This window comes from Lepidochelys olivacea (genome assembly GCF_965140295.1).
Source record: "Lepidochelys olivacea isolate rLepOli2 genome assembly, chromosome: 21".
Taxonomy (NCBI): domain Eukaryota; kingdom Metazoa; phylum Chordata; order Testudines; family Cheloniidae; genus Lepidochelys; species Lepidochelys olivacea.
The window spans coordinates 16,871,286-16,885,608 of record NC_140431.1 but is presented as its reverse complement, the minus strand read 5'-3'; the positions used below and the strand labels follow the sequence as shown (position 1 = coordinate 16,885,608).

The 14,323-nt window shown below is 51.9% G+C and overlaps 1 protein-coding gene across 3 annotated transcripts in view; it reads right to left on the bottom strand.

The window, feature by feature from the left end:
• Positions 1 to 14,323, bottom strand: part of CPNE5 (copine 5) — a 197,881-nt gene that overhangs the window by 63,160 nt on the left and 120,398 nt on the right. For 2 of the 3 annotated variants that reach the window (XM_084611211.1, XM_084611212.1), the window contains exons 11-13: positions 4,704 to 4,745; positions 4,214 to 4,289; positions 541 to 594 (exon numbers count right to left, since the gene is read on the bottom strand). In XM_084611211.1, coding sequence (XP_084467337.1) covers positions 541 to 594; positions 4,214 to 4,289; positions 4,704 to 4,745 — 172 coding nt within the window. Of the gene's footprint in view, positions 1 to 540; positions 595 to 4,213; positions 4,290 to 4,703; positions 4,746 to 5,438; positions 5,508 to 14,323 lie in introns of those variants that run through there. The other variant, XM_084611213.1, reaches the window with a different exon arrangement.

The window sequence follows — 14,323 nt, the reverse complement described above, 5'->3', positions numbered from 1 at the left end:
TTTTTGGAGGTCCCAGTACCTGGGCTTTCCTAGGAGGCCTCTCATCCAAGGTCTGACAGCGATCAGGCCTCTTTAGCTTATAAGATCAAAACAAAAACCGGTCCACAAGAAGCTGATTGGTGACTGAGTGGTTCCACATTTCTAGTGATGTGGCAGAAAATTCTGACCCTCCATATCAAAGCATAACATGGGGCAGCGGGGGGAATGTTGGGGAAAGAATGCTTCTGATTGGTTGCAAAAAGAAAAGGAGGACGTGTGGCACCTTAGACACTAACCAATTTATTTGAGCATGAGCTTTCGTGAGCTACAGCCGGATGCTGTAGCTCACGAAAGCTCATGCTCAAATAAATTGGTTAGTCTCTAAGGTGCCACACGTCCTCCTTTTCTTTTTGTGAATACAGACTAACACGGCTGTTACTCTGAAATCTGATTGGTTGGTTCTGCATGGCAGCTTGCCATCGGGCAACTCACCATCCGGGGATAATCATCTCCTGCCTTCCTGGGTAGCTTAAATCCCAAAGAAAAAACAACATCACTTACTGTTCCCGAGTTAATGTATTTCTTTTTCTTCATTTTCTTTTTGGGATTCACCACCTGAAAGACAAAGGAAATGGAAGAGACTGAATATCCTGGGGCCCAAAGTGAAGCCTGCTTATGCTAGCACAAATGACACCATTGGCATAGGTCCCTCAGCAATAGTGATGGTGGAGGTTGTCCATTTTTACCAGTGTGTCTTCTTCCTGCTCTATCTTACTGGAGAGCGAATAACCAAAACTGAGTACAGTGTTCCAAGTGAGAGGCATATGACTGATTGATAACATGTTCGCAGTGTTTTCTATCTGTCTTTATCCATCGCGTCAGATATTCGGACATCAGAACAAGTCTCCAAATTATCTGGATGCTTATCTTTATTTTTAGTCTGAGATATGCCCCCCACCCCTCCCAAAAAACTTATCAGCAAAGTAAAAACAACCCATCTTGCTTCTGATCTTTATATAGCCATCCCTTAGCAGGGATAAGGATGGAAGCAGAAAAGCCTAAAGCAACAAATTCAACTCTCAGCAAAGGCAATTCTTTACATCTCGCTTGAGCAGCCCTCGGGATGCCGGAGAACATAACAATGTTTCTGTTACTAAAGGGAATGTTTCCCTTCTGTGTCCCAAAGCGTGGTCCCAATTCTAGGAAAAGATTTTAGAGATTTCAGCACTGACAGTACAGTCGCAATGTGGCATGAATTGGGGGAGCCCCCACAGAACTCAGCTGATCTACAGCAGCGGAGGATGAAGCCCCATGGGAGCAGTCACCCTGTGCTGAGGTTCAGCTTGAGACACCACTTACTGTCCTCCCAGCAGGGTTTATGGAGGATGGAAACGGTGCACGGGCCCCATGCTGGCTCTCTGCAGGGGGGGATTTCACTCTCAAAGAGCACGTATGTCCCCCATCATCCCAGAACCTCAGCACCTCACAATCTTTATGATATTTACCCTTCCAATCCCCCGTGAGGCGGGGCAGGGCTATCAAACCCATTTTACAGATGAAAAACTAAGGCCCAGAGAGATGTGACTTACCCAGCATCCCACACGAATTCCATAGAGGGGGAAGGGACTTGAACTCTGTCTCCAGCTAGCATCGTGACCACTGGGCCAGCCTTCTTCAGGGCTAGACTAGCACTGTCCACATTGTTAGACCTGGAGGCCAAGTGACTAGTGATTTGGGATACCTCCATTTTTGAGCACCCAACCTGGAGACACCTTGAAGGGGTTGACTTTCAGAGGGCTGGTGTTGGACACTTTGACATCAAGTCCCTTTAAGACAGCTCAAGCTGGGTGCCCAAAATCACTGGCCTCTTTGAAAAAGCTTGGCCAGAAAGTCCACTCTTCAAATGTCCAAATTCTGCAGGACACAACTGCCCTGGCTACTTTCCACAGCCAAGCTGCTCCAGAAGGGCCCAGGTCCTTCCAGCATCTGGGATGGGGAAGCGCCCAGATTTCCTGACCCTACTGCTCATCTGGCCCTCTCCAGCAAGTCCTGGTCTTCTCCCAGCCCAGCGGCTCTGCTGGCTTCCCTGAGGCTCTCAATCATAACCAGGAACATGGCCTTTCCAGACAGCAAATTGACATTTTTGCTCTGTCTCCAAAAAGAGCGAATCTAAAATCACTTTTCCCCCTGCCCTTCATGATGATCCATTTTGATAAGGCCTTGGGAATTCATCTGGAACAAAAGGCATTAATGATTTGAACAACTTATATGCCAGTCTCCCCCTCCTCCCCTTTGCTCCCTCCCCCTCCTCCCGCTGGAGGGAGCCCCGCAAGCCTGCGATGAGACATGCTGGGACACTAATAGTGTGTCAGAGCCCATGTGGCCATTCGGAAAGCTGGCCTAGAAACGTCACATCCGATGAGATTAAAAGGGAGCTGCCACGGTTAAGGCGTGGGGAGGGCACAAAGCACTTTGGGAGAGGGAAGGAAACCCAGCCCAAGAATGCAGGGGATTCAGGCATGGGATCATTGCTCGGATTTGCTTATCGCGGACACACCGGCTCTGCCATCTGCACAGAGAGTTTTAAGAACGGAGGCCCTCAGTCAATGGGGCGATGCTGATTGACAGCAGGCAAAGAGCTTGCCTGGAGCCTGCTCGCTGTTACTCTGCCCTGTGTCCCCACTTACACCTGTGCTCAGAGTTGCCCTGGCTCAGCTGACATGAAATACGTCCCAGGTTTTACTTGCTGTGGCACGCCAGCAAATAGCCAGCCACAGCCTTGCCTCCCAGCCACGTGGAGAAACACCAGCCAGGCCCCACCAGCAGAATCCATCTCACACAGGCTGCATCAGTGCTAACCCCCGGGAGCTCACTGGTGAGGCAGCTACACGTACTCTGTTCTGGCCATATGACATCACTAGTGGTAAACTGTGGCCAAGGTGCTGACATACCGGGATGTCCAGACTTCAGTTAGTGCGAGGTTGAAATTCGGGGCTGCAGCCCCTGGAGGGTGTAAATCAGCATAGCCCTATTGGCTTCACTTTATGCCAGCTGAGCACCTGGCCCACAATGTCCCCTGCACCAAGGTGTCTAGTGTCCTTTCCCATTGCTAGTTCATTGGATTCCTGGATGCTGAGACTGCCCCAGCGTCCTGGAAGGATCAATCAGGTGTCGCAGCCAAGGAGATATGACAAGCAGAGCCCGGTAGCAAACAGAAACATGGGAGTATCCCGGAGTAACTCACAGATGGGTTTGTATCCATGGTAAAATCCCTTTATGGTTGTACAGTAGCAATTTGTCTGTATTATTTATTACTGTCAGGAAATGTCTAATAATTGGCTTTTATACAGTATTTTCTATGCTCAGGGAGACTTGAATCTTGATTTCTGAGCAATTTCCTTCCAATGCCCTGAATCCTGAACAGCTGCCCTCCCTCTGTTCCAGCCCATAGCTCCCCAACCCCTACTCTGCCAATGCCCTTGCACCCTCACCTCTGCTGTTTCAGTCTTGGACTCCCCAAGACTGCCAGTTTTGCCGATGCACCTCCATCTACCACTGTTCCAGGCCCAAGTTCCCCACACAGCTTTCTGATGCCCATCACTGCTCACTGGCAGACCTGGCCATCTCCTGAGCAGGGACTCAACTGTGTGCTGATTTTGTTATTGCAATTATTGTTATTTATTATTACCGTGGTGCCAAGACGCCCTAGTCACAGACCAGGACCCTACTGTGCTAGGTGCTGTACAAACACAGAGCACAAAGATGGTCCTTGCCCTGTAGTCAGATGTTCTCCAAGTTAGGAGAGACCATCAGACTCACCTCCCATGTGATGTCAGCATGCGGTGAATCCAGGCTGTCCGAGGAGAGCAGCCAGTGTGTGACAGCAAACTGATTGGGTGGCATTTGATACCATTGTCACTCCCTTTCCACAGGTACAAACAACTGCACAAGGGACTAGGCAATCATTAGTCCTGATCTCACAATGGTGTCGCACTGGTGGTGACCACTGGCCAGACCCTCAGCTGGTGTAAATCAGCATAGCTCCACTGGACATTTGCCAGGTTACGCCAGCTGAGGATCTAGCCCAGGAGTCACTCCTGATTTACACTACCTCTCAACACTGGAGTGCACAAGGCTGGTGGAAGGGACGTGGCCCAGAACAGTGGAGGCCTGACTGCCCAGAGCTTGGCTAGCCCCCTAGGTGGGTTCTGGGGGTGCCCCGTCTGTCACTCACCTCATAGACGTTGAACTGGCTTTGCCCGCGGGCCAGCTCCCGGTAGCTGGTTGTGAACTCCCCAATGAAGTCGTGGCTGTGCATGGAAAGAGAAGCTTTATGAGAAATTCTCTAGTGATGGATTGTCAGCCTGGGAGTTGTGCCCAGGTGTCAAGGGGCCATGACCACCTTGACCTTCCCATATTGCTAAGTGGGGGCAGGGTCCTGGGGGGAACCACCGCTGTAGAGTTCACTCAAGCTCCTTCTTCCCTCCTTGCTGTCTCTTTCTCAGTCCCCTCTCTTCTCCTGTTGTCTTTCCCTCTCTGCTGCACTGGAATCACTGACAAAGCATCTCTCTGCAAAGAGAACGAGTAATGTCTGCAGCACAATGGCCCTGATCCTGCCCCGGATGGAATCACTGCAAAGCCCTCACTGGCTTCAGTGCCTAGCCTGCTCTGGCATTTTTGAGGTTTGTATTGGAGGCTGCATAGATCTAGTGAGTCCCCCTTACCTGCCATCCCGATCCCAGTCATACACCTCCACCTTGATGGTCCTGCAAGACACAATGCCAAAGTTATTGCCAGAGTCAGGGTGGGACGATTTCACTAAAGGATAGATCAGATCATCCCTCTGCCCCCACATGCACAGCCTAGGCTAGCATCAGCATCTTCTCTGGCCCTTCACTCAATGCTGCTGCAAGAGTCTTCTACTGTGCAGCCTGGAAGAGTCTTGTCCATTCTCCATTGCCTCCCAGGTCTCACCTAAACACATTCCTACTTTCCTGGTCTATGGCCTGTAAGTCCTTCATCCCTCTGCTGGTCTGGGCTATGTACTGCTCCTCGTCCGCTTTCTCTGTACACCTTTATCCTGCCCTCTCTTCATTGCCTCTTCAATAAGGCAACCCGGCCTTTCTTTTCAAGCCCTCTATATATGAGACTATAGTTAATGGTGCCTCACCAGGGGGCTAGACTAGCTGGCCTCTTGAGGTCCTGTCTGCCCTACATTTCTATGGTTCTGTAGGTCTCTAACCATTCCCATCACCAGTCTCTGGGCCAGGCCTAATTCTGCAGCCCCCTTCCGGAGAGTGGTATTAAAATAGCTCAGCACAGAGTTTCCAGTGGAGTTTGGCACAAGCATGATCTTCATGGATTGAACCAGGGCCCTCCAGACCTAAAAGCAGGAAGCGCTCCAGGGGAAAGACTGTCACAGACTCCCACCCCTACAGATCAGCACAGCTCTAACACACCCTCGCTCATGATGGTTACGCAAAGGAACAGAGATTACTGCACGAAGCCTCCAGCCGATGTGGACAGACACGGGTTAGAAGCCCGTGGCTGCACCCAGTGGGTGGGGAAGGAGTTAATACTCAAAGCGCTGTCTCAATCAGGGAAACAAAGTGAGGGGGTGGATTGCGTGTGTTGTCTCCATCTGTGACTGGCTTGGCCCTGGTGTCTACGTTTCCATGGCAACTGAGGCTAAAAATACACTTCCAAAAAAATGGTGGTATTGGCGGGGGGGGAAGAAGGGGGAAAGACCCACGCAACAGTCAAAACAAACTAATTAAATCTCCAGCGCAGGAGTTGGAATGATAATTAAAAATCATCTTAATAATTTGTTTGGACTTTCTTGGAAGCAGGCGAACGAGTTAAGTGTGTGGGGTGAACCCACCGTGCTGCAGAGACCAGCAGGGCCACACAGGAGGGAGCTAGGATCGTTCCAGGAGCCATGGGTCACCAGGTGAAGAGTGCTGGCTGGTGACCGCTACCCTGAGATCTCCACAGAGCTGCCCTGCCAAAGCGGATCAGAGAGCAGGGGATATCTAGCCTCAGTTTCCCTCAGTGCCCAGTACCAGCTACTTCAGAGGAGGGGGCAGAACCTCAGTGGATAATTATGGAATAACCTGCCCATGCGGGAAGCTTCTTCTTGGCCTGTATGGCTAGTAATCGCTTTATGCCCTTAAGCAGCCGGGTTTATAGAATCATAGAACTGGAAGGGACCTTGAGAGGTCATCTAGTCCAGTCCCTGCACTCATGGCAGGACTAAGTATTCTCTAGACCAGTGCTACTCAAAGAGGTGGTCTGCAGACTGGGAGCCATCGGCCCAAAAAAAAAAATGCCGGTCCCCCACATCAGATAGCCTGAGAAGCACTGATCTAGACCATCCCTGACAGGTGTTTGTCCAACCCGCTCTTAAAAATCCCCAATGATGGAGATTCCACCACCTCCCTGGGCAATTTATTCCAGTGCTTCACCACCCTGACAGTTAGGAAGTTTTTCCTAATGTCCAACCTAAATCGCCCTTGCTGCAATTTAAGCCCATTGCTTCTTGTCCTCTCCTTAGAGGTTAAGAACAATTTTTCTCCCTCCTTCTTGTAACAACCTTTTATGTACTTGAAAACTGTTCTCATGTCCCCTCTCAGTCTTCTCTTCTCCAGACTAAACAAACCCAATTTTTTCAATCTTCCCTCATAGGTCATGTTTTCTAGACCTTTCATCATTTTTGTTGCTCTTCTCTGGCCTTTCTCCAATTTGTCCACATCTTTCCTGAAATGTGGCACCCAGAACTGGACACAATACTCCAGTTGAGGCCTAATCAGCGTGGAGTAGAGCGGAAGAATTACTTCTCGTGTCTTGCTTACAATACTCCTGCTAATACAGCCCAGAATGAGGTTTGCTTTTTTTGCAACAGCGTTACACTGTTGACTCATATTTAGCTTGTGATCCACAATGACCCCCAGATCCCTTTCCGCAGTACTCCTTCCTAGGTCGTCATTCCCCATTTTGTATGTGTGCAGCTGATTATTCCTTCTTAAGTGGAGGACTTTGCATTTGTCCTTATTGAATTTCATCCTATTTTCCTTACAGAAAAACCTGCCTCATCTAACGTAACTGTCAATTTCTTGCTTAGTGGGAATGAGGTCCAGTCGGTGCTCACTATAGACGCACAGAATGCAGACAGAGTGCTGAGAAAAGGGATACCCTGTCTTGGAGGGGGTGGTGAATGCGCTTAGCAAGTGTTCAGCCTCAGCTAGGTAAATATTAGCACCCTCTTTTTACAGGGGAAACTGAGGCACAGAGCGGCGCTGTGATTTGCTGAAAGCCACCCAGCAAATCAGTGACAGAGCTCGGAATGGAAGCAGCGTCCCTGACTCCCCATCATTCCTGCTCTGCCCCTTAAATCACAGCAGATAAGTTGATTAATGAATCATTGTTTCCATTAAAGATGAGCCCAGTGTCAAATGCCCCAGGAGCTGGGTCTCCCGCTATTAATTATATTCTTACCACTACAGGACTGTAAATCATGATCTAAGATCCTTATCTGGCCCCACCACCTCATAATCGTTACTGTATTTACCTTCAGCACCCTGGGAGGTAGGGCACAGCTGTTGTCCCATTGTACAGACGGGGAGCTGAGGCCCAGACAAGCCATGGGCTAGATTCACAGAGGGATTTAAGCACCTAACTGCCATCTTAGGCCCCTAAATTGAACATTTATGTGCCAGTGGCTTTAACAACCCCCTTCTCAGCTGCCGCCTGGCCTGAAGGTGCCTAAAGTTCCAAGGTGACTACGTTTCCACAGGTAAAAGTCCTTTGGGTGCCTGAATTCCAGCAGCTGAGCATACGCGCAGTCCGGACGCCAGCTGGCACCAGACCCCAGCAGAATCCCTTGCCTGCTTTGCTTTTAGGTGCATCTTATGTGGCCTTTTCAAACCCTCGGCAGCAAGGTTCAGAGCCTGGTCAACGGGGTCGGTAGCAGAGCCCGAGCCACGATGCCAGTGCGGCCGTTCCTAGCACCCTAGCAAGAGCCCTCATCTGTAGAGCTGGGCTCATAGACTTGCTGCTGCAGGTTTGACAGTACAGGGCAGATGTACCCTTCGGGGCCTGAGCCAGTAGCGGTGCTCGGAGCAAGGGATTTAACTTGGATCTTCAGGGTAAATGCCTTAAAGCCCGGGGCTCTAGAGTCTCCTGCTGTGTGGCCCAATGTAGAGTTAATTAGTTATACCCCATGGAACACTTTAGCAAGGGAGACTGAGAAAGGCCCACTTCAGGATACCCCAGACCTGGTGATTAGGGACTCTCCGGAGCGGTGGGAGACCCAATTTTGACTCCCCTCGGTTGATCCTAATGCATTTACACACTTCCAGAGACAGAGAAAGTCATACACAGATCCCACTGCTCTTCCACTCTGCTCAACTCCCCAGCTGGCCTCCCCTCTGCGCTGAAGTGATGGGCATGAAGCCGCCTGCGAGATTAGTGACGCCAAAGTGGCGCGGACATTACATTTAAAGTCACACGCGGACAGTCAGCCCCAAACGTTCACTCTCTCAAAGCAGCTGGCTGTACCTCCAGCCCTAACAGCAATACCATCCCCCTAGCAGCTGTCAGCACTGAGCATCCGTCAGGGGCCTCTCGCCTCTGCAATTGCACCCAGGGCTGGACCTTGTAAGGGTCGGGCTGTCAGCCTTTGTGACAACCTCTTGCCAGACTGGCTGGAAGCTGAACATGAGCAAGGATGATGGATAAGGAGGCTTCAGGGCATGGAGCTGTATCAGAGTTTGGGTGGGAAAGGGTTAAGGGCCAGATTTACAAAGGATGCAGGTGTACACCTAGTGGAGTTTACAAACGTGCCCAAGCAGCTCAGGTGTCTCTCTGCATTGTTAGGTGTCTAAATACCTTCGTAAATCTGGACCTAAGTGGGTTCTTCTAACTCTCTGAGGCAGCTGGCTCTTTACCCACCCAGCTATAAGGGAGATGGGCATGTCTAACTAGAGAGGGAGGTCCTAGTGTATGGGCTGAGCAGCCCTGAGGAGGAGCAGCTAAGTTAGGGGCAAGGCTTGGACTGGGCTTTGCATTGTTTCCTTTGACTTCCCTTTGTGAATAAAAACCAAAGCCCAAGAAGGGGGTAGTACTGATCCAGAGGGATGTGCCCCTGGGAGACCTCCAGAGAAAAATACCCTGGATCGCAAAGTAAATTAAACGAATGCTCCCCCACCCAGCTCGGCAAGTGAGCATGATGGCTAACAATCTAGGAAGAGACAGATGGAAGACTATACTGGGTCCAAAACAAGGAGACACATATTCTGGCTATGTTAACACTCAAATTCACACCCCCACACGCACACCCATCATGGTATTATTTATTTATGTATTTATTATGCATTAATTATAGAGCTCTGAATCGTGTAGAGGAAAGATGCAAAAAATCCTCCTCCAGCAATGCGCTATGTTTCCTGTGACAAAGTTCTTCCTCTGCCTTGGTGGGTCTTGTTGGCGGATTTGCTCTCCTCAGAGGTTCACGGCAGCCCTCAGTTTGGCCACTTTCGCTCGTGGCTCAAACCTGCCGTTCACTCAGCTAACCTCATCACTGGCCAGCATAGGGAAACAGAAGGAGAACAATCCCCACGGTCTCTGTTGATCCACCATGTGGGTCAGGGAACAGCCCAGAGACCTTCTCCTCTGGTGGAGCCCACAGTCCAGGTCAGCTCCTCCGGTGTCTGATCAGGAGTTGGGAGGTTTGGGGGGGAACCCAGGCCTACCCACTACTCCAGGTTCCAGACGAGGGCCTGTGGAATGCAGCTGTCTAGAGCGCCTCCTGGAACAGCTCTGCGACAGCTACAACTCCCTGGGCTACTTCCACATGGCCTCCTCCCAACACCGTCTTTATCCTCACCACAGGACCTTCCTCCCGGTGTCTGATAATGCTTGTACCCCTCAGTCCTCCAACAGTCCACGTTCTCACTCTCAGCTCCTAGTGCCTCTTGCTCCCAGCTGCTCACTCGCCCATGCACCACAAAGGGAAGTGAAGTCCTTTTTAAACCCAGGTGCCCTGATTAGCCAGCCTGCCCTAATTGATTCTAACAGCTTCTTAATTGGCACCAGGTGTCCTAATTAGCCTGCCTGCCTGCCTGAATTTGTTCCAGCAAGTTTTTTTTTGTTCTGGAACTGCTCCTGTTGCCTTACCTAGGGAAAATGGACCTGCTTAATCTGGGACTAATATATATCTGCCTTCTAACATTCTCCTGTACCCATCTGGCCTGACCCTGTCACACTCCCTAAATAATCTCCAGCATCATTCTGGAGTACCAATATGTTGCATTTATCATTCTGGAGTATGTATACATCACATCTTTCAGGCATATGTCATATCTATCATTCTGGAATACATATGTGTCACCCTGAGCATGTATATATCATCACCACATGACACACCATATCTTGTGTATGTCACATCTGCCATATATATGACATGTCCTATCATGCATATGTCACACTTATCATGTATATGTTGCATCTTTCATATCAGAGTATCATATGGCACAATATGCCATGTATATGTTGTATCTATCATATCACCATAGTATGTGACAAATCATATTATATAATATCACGGTATGACACATTTATCATGTATATGTTGCGTTGATCATATCACCATATTGTATGACACATCGCAGCGGATATATGTCGCATCGGATGCACGTCACAGCGGCATGTCTAGCTATAGCATCTACCTACAGCACCACATCTGTTACATCTGTCTGCAGTTCCTTCCTTGCTCTGGATTGTTCTCTTGCTGTGTACCCATAACACCTGGTTAACGAGCCAGCTTCCTCGCTAGCTACCGTGCTGTGGGCTATGACTGGCTAGAACCTGGATTGGGCAGACTGGCTTCAAGAGGCTCTTAAACCAGCAGCAGACCACTCCAAAGGCTAATCCCCAGAGGCTGTTCAGAATGAGACCTGGCCCCAGAGCATTAGCACCAGGGAGCTGGGGGGCTCCCTGTGTCTTCGCTTTCCCCAGTGCAATTAGAGTCCCAAAGCCATCAACCCCCAGACACACACTTGTAAGCAAATTAATCAGCATCGCCCCCAAACTGGAACTCCGGCAGAGTGTGTGACAGGCGTTTCCGGCTGGTGACTGAGAGCTGGAGAGCTCTGACTGTCTCAGGAGACTTATGAGGGGGTTGGGAGGAGGCCATGACAGTCAGCGGCTCCTCAGCAGCCAGCTGGCTCTCTGGGAGCAATGTGTCTGTCCCAGTATCAGTATGCTGGCTGTCTCCATGTGTGCATCTGTCTGGAACAAGAGATCCAGACACATCAGAACCGTGATATTCATTCACTGGAGTACAGCAGCTTCTTTCATACAGCCGTCGTCTGAAAATGTTTTCGCATGAGGGGACAGATTCCGAGGAGACGTAGATAGAATAGCATGAAGAAGAATAGAAAGGGCTACCGCTGTCGTGAAACTGCAAGGTGCCAAACTGAAAATTGACGCAATATTTTCCACACAATTAGCCTGGCGGGATGCACTGGCACAAGAGATTGCCAAGGTTGAGAACGGAGCGGGATTTAAAGAAGGGGACTGGACAGTCACCTGGCTCTTGAGGCAAAGAGGAAAAGCTAACCAAGCATTCAGAAAGGGTTACGCGCCCTCCTGGTCAGGGCACAAGCCACCCTCTAAGTCAGTGGTTCTCACCCTGGGGTCCGGGGCAGGTTTCAGGGGGTCCACCAAGCAGGGCCAGCATTAGACTCGCTGGAGCCCAGGACAGAAAGTTGAAGCCCCACTGCATGGGGCTGAAGCCGGGGGCCTCAGTCCCACCAGCGGGGGCTGAAGCCGAAGCCTGAGCAATGTAGTTTTGCAGGGGCCGTGTGGGGGCAGTCAGGAAGGAGAGAAGGAGTTGGATGGGGTGGCGGGGGGCAGTCAGGGGCGGGGATTTGGGGGAAGTCAGGGGACAGGGAGCGGGGGAGTGGATGGGGCAGAGGTGCAAGGCGGGGCAGTCAGGAAGGGGGGGGGTTGGATGGGGTGGCAGGGGGCAGTTAGGAGCAGGGGGTCCGGCGCAGTCAGGGAGAAGGGGTGGTCGGATTGGGCAGGGGTCCCGGGGGGGGCAGTCAGGAAGGAGGGGGGGGTTGGATGGGGGGAGGGATCCAGGGGCGGTCAGGGGACAGAGAGCGGGGGTGGTGGTGGAAGGGCCAGGAGTCTCCAGGGGGCCGTCAGGGAACAGGGGGGTTGGATGGGGCAGGAGCCCTGGGGGAGCCGTCAGGGGGCAAGAAGTGGAGGGGGGGGGTCGGATAGGAGGCGGTGGCCAGGCCATGCCTGGCTGTTTGGGGAGGCACACAGCCTCCCCTAACCGGCCCTCCATACAATTTCAGAAACCAGATGTGGCCCTCAGGCCAAAAAGTTTGCCCGCCCCTGTCCAAAAGGCAGGCGGGGCTCACACTGGTAAACTTTTGCTCAGCACAGGTCTGCCGAACACAGTGTTTAAAATAGTGATGGAGCCCTAGAGACTGGTCTGCCCCCGAGCTCCCACCACGGCTACGACGGCCAGCACTGAAATACTGAGGCATTGCAGGGGAAATGTCTTGAGCACAGATCCCTAGCTGGCGTAAGTCGGCACCACTCCGCTGGAGTCAGTGGGCCAGATCCTCACTTTTAGCAGAGCGGATCCTTTTTTCAGAGTCCTGTATTGTAATCGGGCCTGCAAGGCTGCCACAGGGGAGAAGTACAATACACAGCATGGCTGGCATGGTCTCTGGCTGCACGGATAAGGGACACTGCACTGATAACAACACCTCGTTCTCTGACACTGTCAGCTGTGATCTCGAAGCGCTTTACAAAGGAGGTCAGAATCATCCTCCCCGTGAAGTGACTTGTCCAAGACTACTCAGCCGGCCAACGGCAGGGCCAGGAATAGACCCCAGCTCTCCTGAGCGCTAGTCCAGGATGTTATCCACTAGACAGTGCTACTCAAAGTGGTGGTCCGCGGACCGGTGCTGGTTCGCGAGCCATCGCCTGCCAGTCTGCGTGCACATTGGGAAAAAAAATTGCCCATCCCCCACTTCAGATAGCTTGAGAAGCACTGCTCTAGACCACGCTGCCTCCTACTAGCACCCGTTCAACCATGCCTATATCGAGAGGGCTCAGAAGTTCTGCTCACCCGTATACTGTGTAAAGCCATGGTGACTCCAGTGACTGTGCTGAGTTACTCCAGATTTACACCACTGTAAGGAGGTGCAGGACTTGGTCCCCAAAGCTGTGTCCCAGGAGGTGCGGAGTCTTGTGTGCAACCTGGCATGGACTGGCCCTGCTAAGGGCAGTGAAGCGAAATCTTCCCCAGCAATGATGCCATATGTTATGGGTGGATGGTGCCGTGTATCATCGAGTGGTTGGCTGTGGAGAGCCAGGACTGCAGGGTTCTGGTCTCAGCTCCGTGATTGCTGGGTTGTTTGCCCTTTGCACAACATCATAGTATGAAAGAACCACAGGGCGAGGTGAGGTACAAATAACTGCATTTACTAACTATAGGCAACATGCCTAACTACATATACCCACCGCTGCTCCAGAAGGACTCTGGGGGCTTCTGAAACACAAACAGTGAGCACCATGAGAGGGCTCACAAACTACTGAAAGGGATTCTACCCAATCCTTATACACTACACAACTTTAGGCAAGTCATCGTGTTGCCCTGTGCCTCAGTTTCCCCACCTGTAGCCAGTGGCACCCACAGCTGTATGCATGTTACACATGGTGTGCACCATCGGCAGAGGAGGAGCAGCACTGGCTGCTTCACTGCACACTCCAGTTTGGCCCTGTGGCCCCCTCCATCATGACAGAGAGCTGTGGGGCAGCCAACCCTCCATTTCCTTGCCATTGCCATGAGGCTGGCTCCTGCACCAGGGCTCACCCTGGGGCCCTGCCTGATCTTGCGCCACTTCTAGCAGCTCATGTCCCGTCAGCTCTGCCGGTAGGACTTGCTCAGCAATAGCCACAAGACCCGCTACTAGGCAGGCCCGCCGACAGCAATTCCGGGCCCCAGGGCAGAACAGTCAGTGGGCCCGGGGTCCGCCTGACATTTGGGCAGTGCTGTGCCTGTGCTGCCCAGCGAGCTGCTGATTGCACTGCTGGGCACGCTCTTCCGGCACGGCCAGGGCTGCCACCTGCCCCCGCCTGGCTGCCTTTGCCGCCCGCGGCATCGCCCTGCACGCGCCTAGGAGCCGGGCCCACCCGGGCGATCAAAGAGGGCCTGGGGCTGACGATACTGCTACAGCAGCAGCAGCCAGGAGCCCCCAGACCCATCTACATCGCCCAGGCCCCTGGGCAATTGCCCCCTTTGCCCCGCCCTGTCTGCAGGCCT